The 15,069-nt window shown below is 55.1% G+C and overlaps 1 protein-coding gene across 1 annotated transcript in view; it reads right to left on the reverse strand.

Moving 5' to 3' along the window:
• LOC117438928 (phosphatidylserine synthase 2-like) overlaps nt 1-12,287 on the reverse strand; it is a 28,915-nt gene extending 16,628 nt beyond the window's left edge. The window contains 3 exon segments of the mRNA XM_034074284.1: nt 1,643-1,744; nt 11,844-11,925; nt 12,182-12,287. Of these exon segments, the coding sequence (XP_033930175.1) occupies nt 1,643-1,744; nt 11,844-11,925; nt 12,182-12,287 (290 nt within the window).
• Between the last annotated feature and the right edge of the window lie 2,782 nt (nt 12,288-15,069).

Here is a 15,069-nt window from a genome sequence, read left to right on the forward strand (position 1 = left end):
TGTGCAAGGTGGGGATATGGATCTACTCTGTGTATTGTGACCATCTTACTCCTGCTCTGAAATGCCTCTTCTTGTCCAAATATACACTTAAAGAGCCACATAAGATTGGTCAGGAACAATGAGATGTAAGAGAGGAGCAGGCACCTGGATGAGGAGAATGGCTGGGACATGAGGTGAGCTGGAATCCTTCACACTTGATGGTGTTAAACCTGGCTTAGCTCCTACCTCAAAGGCTTTAGAAAGAGACTCAATGGAGATCAGAGAGGAGTTCACTGAAAACTGAGTGTAAGGAGTGTGTGAACAACACAGGCTCTGCCATCCCTTCTGTAAACCAGGGCCAAGGCAGAGCTTAGGGAATGCCCATAGGACTCATGTTATGTCTGCACTGATCTCAGCTTGGAACAATGGTTTGGCAGCTAACTCCCAGGGAACAGCTTCTGCCTCAGAGCTCAGCTCAGTCTCCCCTCTCTTGGGCAGGTTCAAGCCATTCCCCTTGGCCTGGCCCTACATCCCTTGTCCCAAGAGGACCTGGAGAGAGACACTCACTGCTACTGTCTGGTATGATGCTGTTAGATGGATTTTAACAACTGGGCACATTATTCCCTCCACTGAATATGCACAAAGCAACTTGTATTTCATCAAAGAAAGGTTAATCTGCTGCTTAATCTCCTCTGGTTTGCTTTTTACTAAGGCAGCAAAGGCTCTAATCCCAGTAGTAAGATATTCCACTGAGTCACCTCAGATCTGTATTACTGCCCACCCATGTGTCATCACTTCTCGTCCAGCTTTCCCCCTTCTGTACTGGAGCTGCCACTCCATGGGCTCACTGGGAAGCAGATGCCATTTGTGCCACCAAGGCCTTGCAGAAGCTTTCCCAGCTCCAGGCAATGATCCACTTGTTCCATTTCACCCCAAGTGAAGATACAAACCCTCAGCTCAGTGTATGTGTGTGAGTTACGTGTGTGAGTTACGTGTGTGAGTTACGTGTGTGAGTTACATGTGCCACATCTATTGTGTAAGTGCAGAGCAACAAGCAAGGTTATCTCAGGAAATAGCCCAATTCCTGCATCTCCACAACAATGAATGCTGGAATCTGAGTCACTTCAGAAAGTGTAAAAAATAGGCAGAAACCCTTTAATAGCAAGGGTTGTAGCTAATAGTGTTGCAGTTAAGAAACCAGACCAGTAGAAACCAGTATGATTCCCATGCTGACAGCAAGGATGCTCTGCAGTCTGTAAGCATCCCCTTCATCTTTAAGATACACTTAGCTGTTTAGAAGACCACTTTTCTTCCCACTTTCAGTTCCCTGCTGTATTCCTTTAAAAAGAGGAGAAATTCAACCACATTAGGGTAGAGCATCTTCCACTGGAGCAGGTTGCTCCAAGCCATGTCCAGCCTGGCCACTCACTGCTATGGGAGTGAGTGACATTGACCTGATTAGACATGAAGCTCAAGGAGCAGCAGCAGAGGAGCTTAGACTTACACTTGGGCTGTCACTGTCTAAGGTTCAGCCTTAAAACAGCTTAACACAAAGGTCACCTGAGGTGGCTTAAGCCCAAGGTAAGAGCGTGTACAGTGAGCTGCTCATGCAGCTGCCCTCTGGTAAAACACACCCTATAGAAAGCCCTTCTCAAGCATTTACCTCTTGGTGTTGTAGGCTGTATCTTGGGGTGTTTCTTCAAGCAGGGTCACGTAGCCCAGCGCACAGGTGAGGATGAAGAGGACTGTTAAGGTGTGAGCTCTCCTACAATGCAGAGGAGAGAAAGTTGGCATCAGAAAGCAGATTCCATCTGTCAGTGGAGCCTCAGCCAGTCCAGCACACACACACAGTGCTCCACAGCACTAAAGCTGGGTTATGGATTGCACAGCACAGAACACAGGGTTTACAATGGCACTAAGTTTAGTTCCCAGCCCATTGTGCACTCACACCAACAGGAACCTGCCATAAGGACAGGTCTTGCTCATGCTCCCCTTGAGCCTGGGGTGATGGAGGACTTGGGCAGACACTTGCCAAGTGACCACCAGCAGCTTGGCAAAGCCAGCACCACCTGTGCTAACAGATCCCAAGGCACCAGGTCCCTCTCCTGCTATGGACCTGGCAGTGGGACAGGGAATAAACACTGCAGCACACTAACAATGGGACAGAAGGGAATTCACTCCATGGGAATTGTGCCTTACAAGGCAAACCAGCCATTAACCCCCTGCAGGAGACCAGCTGCAATGGGAAGAACTGGGAAGCTGCCTCTAGATGCCTTATTTCCTGTAGGTCTTGGTTCCATCCCAGCTTGGATCTGAAGGGCAGGTACAGCCCCATGGCTACAAGTGGGTGCCCACAGAACCACATGCAGCTATCTCTGCAAAGGGGTTTCTGCTGCACCAGCCCTGCTGTGCCAGCCAAGCTCCCCAGCAAAGCCTGGTGGTTGCTGGTGCAGGCTGTTGGAGCATACAGCCGGATGGTGTAACTGCTACAGGCATCCTGCTGCTGTGTGTGCAGTCACAAGCTCTCACTCCCCCATCCATTGGGTGTGAAACAAGAGCCAAGTACCCACAGTCAGAGCAGGAGTGAAGAGGGGAGCTCACTGCAGGCAGCTGATGCCACACGCATGCACTACTGACTACAACACACACTGTTCCTACACCGCTCTGCCTGTGCTGCCTTTAATTCCAAGGGGAACATCCCTTCCCTAATGAGAAGCCATTTATTGTTGAGTGGAAAACTGCTCTGACCTCAGCTCAGAAGCATGGCAAGGCTTAAATGGCCATTTAAGATCAAACCATAGAGACACAAGTCTGCTTTAGATCAAACCATAGAGATATAAGTCTGGTTTAGAGGTCTGCCACATCTCTTTATACAACTAAACGCAGGTATAAAGCACCAAGCTTAGAGCACCAAAAAGCTGAATGAAAACGACTGTGATGGATATTTGTACCTATTGGCTCTATTTACATGTTATATCCTATGGGAATAAAAGCTAACATTACATTTCCATTCTATACCAAAAGTCTGTCCATGTCCTACACTGCTCCATAAAGCAGAGTTCACTGAGGGTTGCCAAGCATCCCACTGACCTACCTCCCAACACCAACCCCAGTAACCTGTTGAGAACAGCTCTGAAAGTGAAGGTAAGCACTACTGTGAGCTACATGTTCTGCCTAATCCCAAGCCCAGCACTACTCACAGCATCCCTTTAATCCCCCTGGAAGACACATGCAATACCTCATAAGCAGATGCAATCCTCTTCTGTCACTGCTGGAATGGGGCTGGGTGTTAACACTCTCCTCCCTGGCAGTCCCCAGGACACACACTAACCAGATCCAGACCTCCAAGTAATCCCAAATGAGGGAAGAATCAATGGGTCCAGAAGGCTCCAGATCCCAAGACGGCTTCACAGGACAAGCTTCCTGCTGGATGGATGCATCCTGCCCTGGCCCAGCCGCCCCGGATGCTGAGGTGCAGGTGATTCACACTTCACATGCACCAACAGCCACGTGAGGAGGAGCCTGTTTGGGAACCTGAACACCTAAAACAACAGCCTCTCAATGGAGGCACCTGCAGGAGCTCAACACCTAAAACAACAGCCTCAATGGAGGCACCTGCAGGAGCTGTACAACTAAAACAACAGCCTCTCAATGGAGGCACCTGCAGGAGCTCAACACCTAAAACAACAGCCTCTCAATGGAGGCACCTGCAGGAGCTCAACACCTAAAACAACAAGCCTCTCAATGGAGGCACCTGCAGGAGCTCAACACCTAAAACAACAGCCTCTCAATGGAGGCACCTGCAAGAGCTGAACACCTAAAACAACAGCCTCTCAATGGAGGCACCTGCAGGAGCTCAACAGCCTCTCAATGGAGGCACCTGCAGGAGCTGAACACCTAAAACAACAGCCTCTCAATGGAGGCACCTGCAGGAGCTGAACACCTAAAACAACAGCCTCAATGGAGGCACCTGCAGGAGCTGAACACCTGAAACAACAGCCTCTCAATGGAGGCACCTGCAGGAGCTGAACACCTAAAACAACAGCCTCTCAATGGAGGCACCTGCAGGAGATGAACACCTAAAACAACAGCCTCTCAATGGAGGCACCTGCAGGACCTCAACACCTAAAACAACAGCCTCTCAATGGAGGCACCTGCAAGAGATGAACACCTAAAACAACAGCCTCTCAATGGAGGCACCTGCAAGAGCTGAACACCTAAAACAACAGCCTCTCAATGGAGGCACCTGCAGGAGCTGAACACCTAAAACAACAGCCTCAATGGAGGCACCTGCAGGAGCTGAACACCTAAAACAACAGCCTCAATGGAGGCACCTGCAGGAGCTCAACACCTAAAACAACAGCCTCTCAATGGAGGCACCTGCAGGAGCTGAACACCTAAAACAACAGCCTCTCAATGGAGGCACCTGCAGGAGCTGAACACCTAAACCAACAGCCTCTCAATGGAGGCACCTGCAGGAGCTCAACACCTAAAACAACAGCCTCTCAATGGAGGCACCTGCAGGAGCTGAACACCTAAACCAACAGCCTCTCAATGGAGGCACCTGCAGGAGCTGAACACCTAAAACAACAGCCTCTCAATGGAGGCACCTGCAGGAGCTGAACACCTAAAACAACAGCCTCTCAATGGAGGCACCTGCAGGAGCTGAAACACCTAAAACAACAGCCTCTCAATGGAGGCACCTGCAGGAGCTCAACACCTAAAACAACAGCCTCTCAATGGAGGCACCTGCAGGAGCTCAACACCTAAAACAACAGCCTCTCAATGGAGGCACCTGCAAGAGCTGAACACCTAAAACAACAGCCTCTCAATGGAGGCACCTGCAGGAGCTGAACACCTAAAACAACAGCCTCTCAATGGAGGCACCTGCAAGAGCTGAACACCTAAAACAACAGCCTCTCAATGGAGGGCACCTGCAGGAGCTGAACACCTAAAACAACAGCCTCTCAATGGAGGCACCTGCAAGACCTGAACACCTAAAACAACAGCCTCTCAATGGAGGCACCTGCAGGAGCTGAACACCTAAAACAGCCTCTCAATGGAGGCACCTGCAGGAGCTCAACACCTAAAACAACAGCCTCTCAATAGAGGCACCTGCAGGACCTGAACACCTAAAACAACAGCCTCTCAATAGAGGCACCTGCAGGAGGTCAACACCTAAAACAACAGCCTCTCAATGGAGGCACCTGCAGGAGCTGAACACCTAAAACAACAGCCTCAATGGAGGCACCTGCAGGAGCTCAACACCTGAAACAACAGCCTCTCAATGGAGGCACCACACCAGGGGCCGGATGGGATGCTCGGATTCACCTACAGCAGAGCATCCCCTTGCTCATTGCATTCATACACATATGTATGGAATACAGAACCAACCCATATGCTGATCAGAAAGAAAGCTCACGTTAAATACAAGGCTCTGCACTGTATTTTATGTGGTCTAGTTTCATAGAATCATAGAATCATAGAACAGTTTGGGTTGGAAAGCACCTCAAGATCATCCAGTTCCAACCCCTGCCATGGGCAGGGACACCTCACACTAAACTATGGCACCCAAGGCTCAGTCCAACCTGGCCTTGAACACTGCCAGGGATGGAGCATTCACAGCCTCCCTGGGCAACCCATTCAAGTGCCTCAGCACCCTCACAGCAAAGAATTTCTTCCTTAGATCCAATCTAAACCTCTGCTGTTTCAGTTTGAACCCATTACCCCTTGTCCTGTCACTACAGTCCCTAATGAACAGTCCCTCCCCAGCATCCCTATAGCCCCCTTCAGATACTGGAAGCTGCTCTGAGGTCTCCACGCAGCTTCTCTTCTCCAGGCTGAACAGCCCCAACTTTCTCAGCCTGTCTCCATACAGGAGCTGCTCCAGCCCCTGAGCATCCTCGTGGCCTCCTCTGGACTTGTTCCAACAGTTTCCATGTCCTTTTTATGTTGAGGACACCGGAACTGCACACAATGCTCCAAGTGAGGTCTCAAGTTTACCTTCCTTGAAGCTAGTATCTAAGAGGCTACCAAACTAAACCTAGAGACACTGATTTCCACCCCATCATTTCACCTCCCAAACACCCAGATGAAGTCAATGACTTTCTCAATGCATTCAACATCATGTAAATTGCCAAAACTTCAGTTGTGAGCATGTCCTCACTCAAACACATCTAGAGACCTGTCTAATAGAGCAATGATGGCCTGTTTCCATTCACCCTTGAGGGCACTGGCAGCAAAGAGTGTGGTCAGTGTTGGAGCACATTGGTGCTGTTCTCCTGTTACTGGTGCTGCAACCATCAGCTTGGAACTCAGGAGGCTCCTCTGTTTATGGGGAACAAGAGGTTCTGCATCTCCTCATGCTCCTTTCAGCTCAGTTCTCACCTCCAACCGAAGCCAGATGATCCTGCAGCAAGTGTTCAAATGGTGACAGAACCAGAGCAGTTTGGGTTGGAAGGGACAGAGACCTCAGCTCAGTCTCCCCTCTCTTGGGCAGGTTCAAGCCATTCCCCTTGGCCTGTCCCTACATCCCTTGTCCCAAGCCCCTCTCCAGCTTTCCTGCAGCCCCTTTAGGCACTGGAGCTGCTCTCAGCTCTCCCCTTCAGGAGCCTTCTCTTGTCCAGGCTGCCCCAGCCCAGCTCTCTCAGCCTGGCTCCTATGGGATCTGCTCCAGCCCTGCAGCATCCCCATGGCCTCCTCTGGGCTCCCTCCACCAGCTCCATATCCCTCTGGTCCAAATGTCTTTCCAGCCCAGCATGAGGTCCAGCAGCCACAATGAAAGCTCTTCTCAGTCCGTTTGCTCTGTGGGAAGAGCACATTGGCAGCTCCAACCAGCAGTGACAGTGCTGAGGCTGCCATAGGAGCAGAGCATCACCCACCCTACCTGCCATAGGAACAAAGGGGAGGGCACAGGTACACATGGTACCTTCCAGGGCTGAGCTACAGCACAAACCCACATCACCTGGAACAAGGGGACAAGCAGAGCAGCTCCAGCAGCTGAGAGCAGAGGGGAGCTGGGAGCTGAGCCTGCAGGAGGATCAGTTCTGTCCCCCACACACACACAGTAATGAGGCAGTGAACATTGTGGGGTCAGCAGGTTTTATGGGCTCCCAGCCTGGAGCTGGAGGGGAAGCAGAGCAGGGATCTTCCCATTGGGAATGGTCAGGGCTTTCCTGCACCAGCATCTCCCAGTCCTTCTGCACCCCCTCTGGCTCTCTCCTCACTTACACACTGGGGCATCCACGTGTAATAACACAGGTTTCCCCATCACCGACACCAGCATCCCAAGGGAAGCCATTCCCCAGGTGGAACCAATCCTGCCACGCTGAGCCTGAGTTCACCACTTGCATTGCTGTGGTAGCAGGGCCTCCTTTGCCCTAACCCCATAAGCATCCCCAGAACCTCACACTGAATCCCACCACCTTTTCCCATGTTCTCCTTAAAAACTCATAGAAAAGACACTGATACAGGATCCCAGAACCAACCAGGCTGGAAAAGCCCTTTAAGCTCATCCAGTCCAACCATTCCCAGCCCTGCCCAGGCCACCCCTAACCCATGGCACTGAGGGGGTGAACCCTTGCAGGGCCGGTGCCTGCAGCCCTGCCCTGGGCAGCCTGTTCCAATGGCTGAGCACCCTGTGGGGCTCAGCTCCTCAGCCCCACATGCACCTGTGCTGGCTCCATCCTGCTCAGGACACCCTCAGCAGACACCCACCCTGCTGGTGTCATGGGTAAACCCTGGGTGCTGACACAGGAGGGATGCTCCAGGCTGGGATCACAACCACAGCACAGGGGGATGCAGCAGGGCCCCGACCCCAAGCACATCAATAGGGCTGGATGCTGAGGAGCCCATGAGCAAACAGAGCAGAGCCTCCCGTGGGTCGAGCCTCTGCAGTGGGAATGACACCGGATGCTTCCCACCAGCATCAGGAATCCACCTTGGACATGTCCATCTCCCTGAGCAGGTGACCCCAAGCTCCTCTCCATCCCTCAGCAATTCCACTGCTGTATTCCCAAACCCAGCTGGTCTGCATGCACGGATCCTCATTCCCAATGGAGCATCCCTGTGCTGGCCATGGGCAGGACTGCTCACAACCCCAAACACACCAAAGCACATGCAGAGGCCCTTTCCTTCCCTGCATTGTCCATGCTTTTAGCACCAAGCAGGCACAAGGAATCCCTATAAAGCTGTATCAGCCATAGGGAGTCTCCCACCACCACTTCCCTTTTCCCCTTGAACTCCCTGAGCTGCAGAGCTCTCTGCTGTCACACTACAACCCCATGACCGACACCACAGGCACATGATGGCAATGTAGAGACAGAACACGTTCATAACCAGCAGAGGACATTAAAGGTAATTAAACTCAGACTAAAGTATAGCTTAGCATCATACTGTGGTGATAACAACCTGCCTGGCAGCTCCCAGCACCTCTGAATGGAGGCTGGTGCCTTGCTGGGTTAAAGACAGGCTCTGGAATGCACCCAGCAATGGGGGCACACAGGTATCCAGGAGGGAAGCACTCACAGCATCGAACTGGGTGATGCTGAATGGGCAATGGAACACACTGGTGGCTGGAACCAGAACACCCCAGACCCCCCCAGCTTGGGCTGCCCCACACTGGCTGCTGGGGGAGCAGGAACATTGGCTCTTCCCTGCAGGAGGCTATAGGACCTCCATAGGGGCAGATGAAGCAGCCACTCCTGCACTGGGCTCCTCTGCACACAGCACCCATCTGCTCCCAGTAACAAACCCAGCCTTGACTGGACTCACTGGTGCACACAAAGTCCCACAGCAGGGACCTGTAACACATCAGCACCTGCTCCTGTGCAGGTTACAGAAGCAAAGCCACAGGGATGCTGTAGAGTGTCTGTGTGGGGACATTTACCAACCCAACCCAACCAACCCAGGGCCCTTCCATGTAGCTCAGGGAGAACATCAGATCCACTGTGCTCACCCCATACAAACACTGAGTCAACATCTCAGCCACAAAGAGCCCCTTTGTCTGTGCTCAGAAGCTGGTTCTGGAAGCAGACAGGCAAGGAACAATCAGAGGTACTGGGAACAACAGAGAACAGCTTGCCAGGCAGGCCTGGCATTCCTGAGAGCTGGGATAGAGGCTGGGAAATGAGCTCAGGGATAGAGATACAGGAACCACCAACCTGCTCCATAAAGCTCCTTCCTGGTGCCTATCCCAGTGACACAAGAGCTGTCAGGATACACTGGCTGAGCAGTCCCATTGCCCAGCTTCAAGTGATCGAGATTCAATATGAATTATACAGCATGTAACTTGTTAAACCAAGTTTAGGTATTATAGATACAGGTATTATATAGCATGTAACTTGTTAAACCAAGTTTAGGTATTATAGATACAGGTATTATATAGCATGTAACTTGTTAAACCAAGTTTAGGTATTATAGATACAGATATTATATAGCATGTAACTTGTTAAACCAAGTTTAGGTATTAAAGATAAAGATATTATATAGCATGTAACTTGTCATTCCAAGTTTAAGTATTATAGATACAGATATTATAGAGCATGTAACTTGTTAAACCAAGTTTAGGTATTATAGGTAGATATTATACAGCATGTAACTTGTCATTCCAAGTTTAGGTATTGAAGATAAAGATATTATACAGCATGTAACTTGTCATTCCAAGTTTAGGTATTATAGATACAGGTATTATATAGCATGTAACTTGTTAAACCAAGTTTAGGTATTATAGATACAGATATTATAGAGCATGTAACTTGTCATTCCAAGTGTTAGCAGCAGTTACATGAAGCAGGAACCTGAAGCACTTTCCCCATGGGTTGCACTTAAAGCAGCAGAATCCCCTGTGCAAACTGAACCACTCCTGGAATGGTTCCTGACAGTGTCTACAAGTCCCAGGCTCTTGAATGTGCCAAACTGAGCTATGTGGGAAACCCAATCCCAGCCTCTGCTCTTCGGAGGGAACAGGTATTTTCCACACTTGGGAGACAGAGACACCTCCTCCTTTCCATTCCCATTTCCATGAGCACCTCTGAACACACAGCACCAGGGTCATAGGGATAAACCCTCCCTCTGCATGAGCTTTAATCTCAGCCACTGTTGGAACTGAGTCCATACCAAGGAGCCCCTCACACACTCAGGGTGTTGGGCATGGGTCTAAGGAACAGCCTGGAACCTGGGACAGGGTTTAAAGTGCTGCTGCAGCACAAGGGACAGGCAAAGCAAGGGGCAGGCAAGCTAAGGGACTAACCCCATGTCCTCGCTGCCCTCGGGAGCTGGCAAAGGGGAGCACTGGGAGCACTGGGACCTGCACAACTGGTCATGGGGCACATGAACCAAACAGCAGGAAGGTGCAAGGAGGGCAGAGCACAGGACAAAGCCAGCACCAGGTGTTCTGAAGGCAGCACAAGGCACCAGGCAAGAGCCACCTGAGGCAGCAGGAAGAAAAGGAGCATTTTACCCATTTTCCATGTATAAGGAGGCTCCACTGGCAGGATCCAGGTATCCAGCATCCTACATGTGCCAGCGCTACCGGTGCTCCAGGAGAGCTCTTCCCTCAGGACAAGGGTGTCCTCAGCTGCACCTCTGTAGGTCAGGCTTAGTGCAGAGCCCCCCTGACCCTGCAGCATCTGAGGGCTCCTGTGCAGTCTGTACCAGCCAGAACCAGCAGCTTCATGCAGACCAACAGCCTCAGCTCCACTGGTGCCCACAGGCAGGGAGGGAGCCAAGAGCCCTCCCCCTGCTGCTCCTTAATGTCAAACTGAGCCAAATCACATCAGCCTCAGCTCATGTTCCAGCAGGGACCTCAGTGACAGCCTGGCCTCCTTAGGACGGAGGTTAACAGGCACAGGGAAGCTCTGCATGCATACATATGGGTGCTGAAGGGCATTTCTATAACAGCCCAGCAATGGGGGGGGTTAGGAGCGGTTCTGCAGTACAAGCACATCCCCTTCTGTGAGGATGGGGTTTAACAAAGCACTGTTTTAACCCCTGGCCTAGGAAACAGTCAGGGCTTCTGCACTGGGCATGGCCCAGGACCATAGAGAGCCCCTGACCTGCAGGGTTTAGCAGAGCCTGAGCTCTCTACTGGGCTATAGGAATGAATGGGACAGAAAAAGCTTCTCCCAAGGCTGAGGGAAGGGGGAGAAGAGGTTGGAGCCCAAATAAATGATCCCAGAACAACCAGGCTGGGAAAGAGCTTTAAGCTCATCCAGTCCAACCATTCCCAGCCCTGCCCAGGCCACCCCTAACCCATGGCACTGAGGAGGGTGAACCCTTGCAGGGCCGGTGCCTGCAGCCCTGCCCTGGGCAGCCTGTTCCAATGCTGAGCACCCTGTGGGGCAGGAATTGTTCCTCAGCTCCATCTGAACCTGCCCTGGTGCAGCTTGAGGCCGTTTCCTCTTGTCCCATCCCTTGTTCCTTGGGAGCAGAGCTCAGCCCCTCCTGGCTCCATCCTCCTCTCAGTCACTTGGAGCCATCAGGTCCCCCTGAGCCTTCTCTTCTCCATCCTGAACCCCCCTCAGCCCTTCCCCATCTCTTGTGCTCCAGGCCCCTGCTCCAGCTCCATTGCCCCTCAAGGTCTCTGTCACGCAGGGGACGATGCCCATAAGCCAACAGGGACCGAGCCCGGATCGCTCTGCGGTACCGAGAGCCCCAATGCACCCGCTGCGGAGCGAACCCCACGGGGAGCTGCGGGGGTTGCTCACGGTACCGGTGCCGTTACCCCACGTTAACCAGGCCCGAGCTGCACCGGTCCCACCCTGCGCACAGCGGCAGCAACCGGACCCGCAGACAACGCGTGCGGCTCCCAACGGCCCCCCCGGTACCGGAGGGGATGAACGGGGCTGACCGGGGCCGGTTCTTACCAGAAGAAGGTGTTGGTGCCGTCGTCGAACACCTCGGACTCGGTGCTGCGGCGGAGGCCGGGGTTGGAACCGGGACCGGAGCCGGGGCTGGAAGCAGGACCGGAGACGGAGCCGGGATTGGAACCGGAGCCGGGGATGGAACCGGAGCCGCGGTTAGAACCGGAACCGGAGCCGCGGTTGGAACCGGGACCGGAGCCGGAGCCGGGGCTGAAACCGGGACGGAGCCGGAGCCGGGGTAGGAACCGGAGCTGGGGTTTGGAGCCAGGGCCGGGGTTGGGGTTGGAGCCGGAACCGGAGCCGGGGTTGGGGTTTGGAGCCGGAACCGGGGATAGGACCGGGGTTAGGACCGGGGTTAGGCCCGTTCCCGTTGTGCTGCAGGCTCCGCTCCTCCAACGCGGCCTTACCGGGGCCCTCACCGGGGCCGCGCCGCTCACTGCGCCTCATGCGGCCCCGGGGCTGGCGGCGGGCGGGGCGGGGCACGCTCCCCGCGCGCGAACCCCGCGCAGGCGCAGCTCGACCCCGCGGGGGGGGCGGGGCCAGCGGGGCGTCTCCTGTTGCCGTGGTAACCGCCCCCGCCCGGAGGCTGCTCCGCCCCTTGGGGAGCCGCTGGGTCCTAGTGCCCGGCCCCTGCGCTGGGCACAGAGCGTCCTGAGGGATGGGGATGGGGGAATGGGTTGGAAGGGACCTTAAAGCTCCTCCAGCTCCAACCCCTTCCACTGGAGCAGCTGCTCCAAGCCCCTGTGTCCAACCTGGCCTTGAGCACTGCCAGGGATGGGGCAGCCACAGCTTCTCTGGGCACCCTGTGCCAGCGCCTCAGCACCCTCACAGGGAACAGCTTCTGCCTCAGAGCTCAGCTCAGTCTCCCCTCTCTTGGGCAGGTTCAAGCCATTCCCCTTGGCCTGTCCCTACATCCCTTGTCCCAAGCCCTCTCTGGGTTCCCTGCAGCCCCTTTAGGCACTGGAGCTGCTCTCAGCTCTCCCTGATCCCCCCAAAGCAGAGGGTGACCCCACAGCTCCTTCCCCCTCCTTACAGGCTGAGCACGGCTGGGCTGCCCCAGGATGTGCTGCAGGACCTCACTGCCCTGCAGCAGCTAAAGCCCAGCCTGAGGGTCGGGTACCTCCTGGAGCAGGAGGCACCGCAGGCAGGGGCCATGACCAGGCTCCCCTTCCACCGTGGGGCCCTGCCGGGCAGGAGGGTCCCCCCCATGCTCCGGAGAGGAGCCCCCCTCTAGGACAGCCCTTGGAGCCAGCGCAGCCGTTCCCAGCCCAGTGCTTGGGGACCTGGGGGGAACCTGCTCTGGGTCTGAGCCTGCCCCATGCATGGGGCACAGGGAGGAGGTGCTGCCTGCATCCTGCATCCTGCATCCGCTGTGGTCAGGCAGGAACCGGTCACATCCTTCCCTCTCCTGTTTCCCCTTGTATGGGGAATACATCTATATAGATCTATATAATAGATCTATATAGACCCCATCTATTGGTGGGAACACTCGTGTTGGTGTCAGCTGATGCCTAATAAAGGCACTGGGGCCCTTTATTCCCTTCCACTGCTCTTCCCCCTGTCCCAGTCACACCCAGCTCCTGCCCCACATCCCCAAGGGATGGTTGATATCCATGTGAGCAAGGTACCAACCTGGAAGTGAGTCTCCAGCCACCTTTGGAGCTTTAATAGGGAAAACCATGGGAATTCACAGTGAAACTGAACCCAGATCCCTGCAGTGCTGCTGGCAGAGGGACACTGGAGCGTTGTGCTGTGGTCCTGGGCAGGGAGAGTGTGACCTCCATAGAGGGCCACCCATCCTTGGGGTCAGAGCCCCAACACCCACACTTGTGTCCCTATGGCCTCGTGTGGTGTGACCACAGCATCCTCACAGCAATGTCCCCATGGTGCCAAACCTCAGCATCATCATAGCCTGTATCCGTTGGGGGGTGATGGGGGTCCCCTGTGCTCTCCGGGGTGGGGCCGGATCCACCTGGGGACAGCAGAGGCTGGTGCCTTAGTGGGGCTGCTAAAACCCATGTGGGGTCTGCCTGCAGCCCCATAGATTTGCTGCTGCTCCCCCAGCCATGAGCCCCCCCAAGGCAGCTCTCCATGGGACAGGGACACTCACCTACAAGTGCCACCCCCTCGGGGGTGGTCCCCAGTTCTCAAGGAGCTCCTCTGGCACAGCCTCAGCATCATCGTAGCCATCGGGGGGTCCGTCCTCAGGCAGGGCAGGGGGCTGGGCAGGGATGGGGAGGCCGTGGCATTAGGGGATCCTGTGCTCCCTTCGCTCCCACTTCCTAAGGGGGTCCCGCTGGGTTCCTGTCCCCATATCCCTACCTGGGGCTGTATTGCGGTCACTCTCCCTCCATCTCCTGCAGTGTAATAGGGCAGCTTCGTCTCTGAGCCCTCTGTTGGGGAGCCTGGTGGGGAGAGGACGCAGTGAGACAGGGGACACCAGCACGCCCAGTGCCACACCAGCATCACCCAGTGCTGCAGTGGGGCCATGGGGGCAGAGCTGCCCCAGTATGGCCACACATGCACCCACCTGGCGACTGGGCCCTGCTGGTACTCCGGCACCACAGTGTAGTCCAGCTCCTCATAGACCGCATCGACGGATTGCCAGGCTCTGGAACAGCAGCAGCGCTCACCAGGAGCACCAATGCCCACCACGAGCACCCATTGCCCACCCTCTGACCCACCCCATGGCGATGGGACCCCCCGGCACCCACTGGCCTCGCAGCCCAGGCTCGGTACCACTGCAGAGCAGCCCAGCCAGCGCCAGGCAACAGCCAGCCACCCCCAGCACCACGCTAAGCACCGTTGGCACCGTTGGCACTGCCAGCGGGGGGGTGGCAGTGGGGACATCTAGGGGGACACGGGGAGCGGGTGAGACGGGGACGCGCATCGGCGGCCGGCCGGCCGGCGCAAGGCTCAGCCCAATAGCTACCTGTGCACCGCGCCCCCGTGCGGGCACGAGCTCCCTGGGGTCGGGGAGCGCCGTCCTCGGCGCCCGTCCTCAGCAAACACACAACATGCGCGTCCCGCAGGGCGCGCACGGACTGCAGGCGCCAGGGAGCGAGGGGCAGAGCCACAGGGAGCGCGCCACGTCGGGGCAGCGCACCCAGGCCAGCCAAGCGGGGGCCGGCAGTGGGGCAGGGCCAGCGCCGAGGATGCCCCCGTCCCCACAGCCCAGCTGCCTGCAGGCGGCCGCGGCCGTGGCCGGGCTGGTGCCGTCGGCGCACCA

The sequence above is a fragment of the Melopsittacus undulatus genome, unplaced genomic scaffold (assembly GCF_012275295.1).
Source record: "Melopsittacus undulatus isolate bMelUnd1 unplaced genomic scaffold, bMelUnd1.mat.Z mat_scaffold_786_arrow_ctg1, whole genome shotgun sequence".
Classification (NCBI taxonomy): Eukaryota; Metazoa; Chordata; class Aves; order Psittaciformes; family Psittaculidae; genus Melopsittacus; species Melopsittacus undulatus.